This window comes from Cynara cardunculus, assembly GCF_001531365.2.
Source record: "Cynara cardunculus var. scolymus isolate 2C chromosome LG 10, CcrdV1, whole genome shotgun sequence".
Lineage (NCBI taxonomy): Eukaryota > Viridiplantae > Streptophyta > Magnoliopsida > Asterales > Asteraceae > Cynara > Cynara cardunculus.
Window position 1 is genome coordinate 20,415,338 of NC_037537.1, and position 2,027 is coordinate 20,417,364.

Consider the following 2,027-nt stretch of genomic DNA (forward strand, 5'->3'; position numbering starts at 1 on the left):
TTACTAATCTCTCTGTTATTTAGAAATACATTGGTTATTTAATTAATTTAAATTTTTAATAATTAAACCTCTTTAAAATAAATAAAGTAATATTATAATTAGAAAAAAAAAAGTGAATTCATTTTCTTAAAGGTATAGAAACCGTTTAAAGCGGCAAGAATTATGCAATAAAAGACTTCCTTAACTTCACAAAAAGGGACAAACATATGCAAAATCGGCCCTTGAACCAACATCATTAGTCATTACCACTATCAAAGAAGTAGAGGTAACCGCTAAGAAATAATATTATAAAGATTAAATTACGTGGTCACTGAAAATTTTGGATTGGGTCCTCCAAACGAAATAATTACAGTGATGGTCACTATGGTTTCACTTTTATTATTGATTGTATCCCTTGTCCTAACTCCATTAACTGTTGTTCCGTTAAGTCAAGGGCATTATTGTCCTTTTACTTTTTTTTCTTTTCTCCGACGCTGTCATGATCTCCTTTTTCTCCGGTAGCCTCCCTCTTCCTCAACACTAGCGAGCATAACATCCCCTCACCGTTCATCGTCCTTCTCCATCGACCACCAGAAACTCAAACAAACATGTCCACCATTGTGAGACTCCATCTCCACAGTTGAAGCCCTTCCCTACCCCCAAGAACAACCCTCGTCAGCCCATCTCCGGCCTCTTCCCTCTTCTCCGGTGAAGCCCCTGTCCTCTCCTTTTCCACCGTCACCTTCCCTTTTCATCATCTTCATCTACGTTTGGAAAATAGATATGAATTGGTTTTTAGATCGGGTTTTGAACTTATTTTCCATGGTTCTTCAACCTCTCTTCATGACAGTTCATCATCCAAGATTGCATTTGCAATTTTGCATAGATGAGTTTGACACTAGATCTAGAGAAGGTTGATTTGTGTAATATTTATATACCAAAAAAAGCATTCCTACAACACTTTATGTTCATTTACCTATATTTCTGATGTCACCACATCTTCTACTAAAGCATCGATATTTGTGTATTGAATGTTGATTAACCATTTCAAAAGATCATTGTGCTAAATGTGATCTAACCATGTTAAAGTATACTCTCTTATTCATGTCCAACAATGCCAACAAATTAAAATCGATAGAAATCTAGAATGGAACTTATTGCCAAGATAATATGCTTTGATATTGTATGATACTCTCTCATTGAATGTTGAAGTATAACAAACACAAATCAAAATGGTAGTCAAAGTAATCATAGACCAGACGGATACCACAAGGACGAAACAAACATAAGTCATGGATCATAAATCACAGTGATTTTACAAACAGGGATAACATCAAATACTTCTACTTCGTAAATAAGGGCTAAAGCCAACAACTTTTGCAGTAGAATCTTATATAAATCTAGGTTAAGAACAGTTGATATTAAAACCTTCATATGAGTTGTTATCTCAAATTATAGAAAATGTGCCAAAAATCTAAGTCTTTCTCGTGCCTCTCCATTCACTCAACCCATCTCAGGTGTTGTTAGTACTGCCCTCACCAGGACCTGATGCACATATTGACAAGAAAAAAAGTGTTAGGCTAAAGCCTAGTAAGCTCAAACAGTTTTCATCCCAAATAAATGAGCCCAAACAGTTTGCATCCCAAATAAATAATTAAAGTGGTAAGACCGAAAGGGTGCTATTAAAATTACAATTTTCCAAATGAAATTTATTTATCGTAGAAGCAACATCTTTCTCAAACCCCACCATTTCCATGATGAAAACTCCATATACAAAATACTCATTTGAACATGATACCAAGACTGATACATACTCAAAACATGAATACCTCAAAGTAGACATACACCGAAACATGGGAAAAGCTCCAGTATCCAAAACACCAAATTATGGATAAGACTCGATATCCAAAACGACAACTCATGGCTGACACTTCACAACCAAAATAACAGCGAAAAAAAAGGGTAAACTCAATACCCAAAACCAAAACTCATGGATAACACTCTATACCCAAAGCAACATCAATAACATAGGTAAATTAAATAATCAA

General features: G+C 34.9%; 1 protein-coding gene across 1 annotated transcript in view; it reads right to left on the reverse strand.

Annotated features, from left to right (window-relative positions):
- Positions 1-743, reverse strand: part of LOC112520101 (polygalacturonase-like) — a 2,534-nt gene extending 1,791 nt beyond the window's left edge. The window contains exon 1 of the mRNA XM_025128401.1: positions 637-743. Within this exon, the coding sequence (XP_024984169.1) occupies positions 637-743 (107 nt within the window). The remainder of the gene's footprint in view (positions 1-636) is intronic.
- Positions 744-2,027: the final 1,284 nt, after the last annotated feature.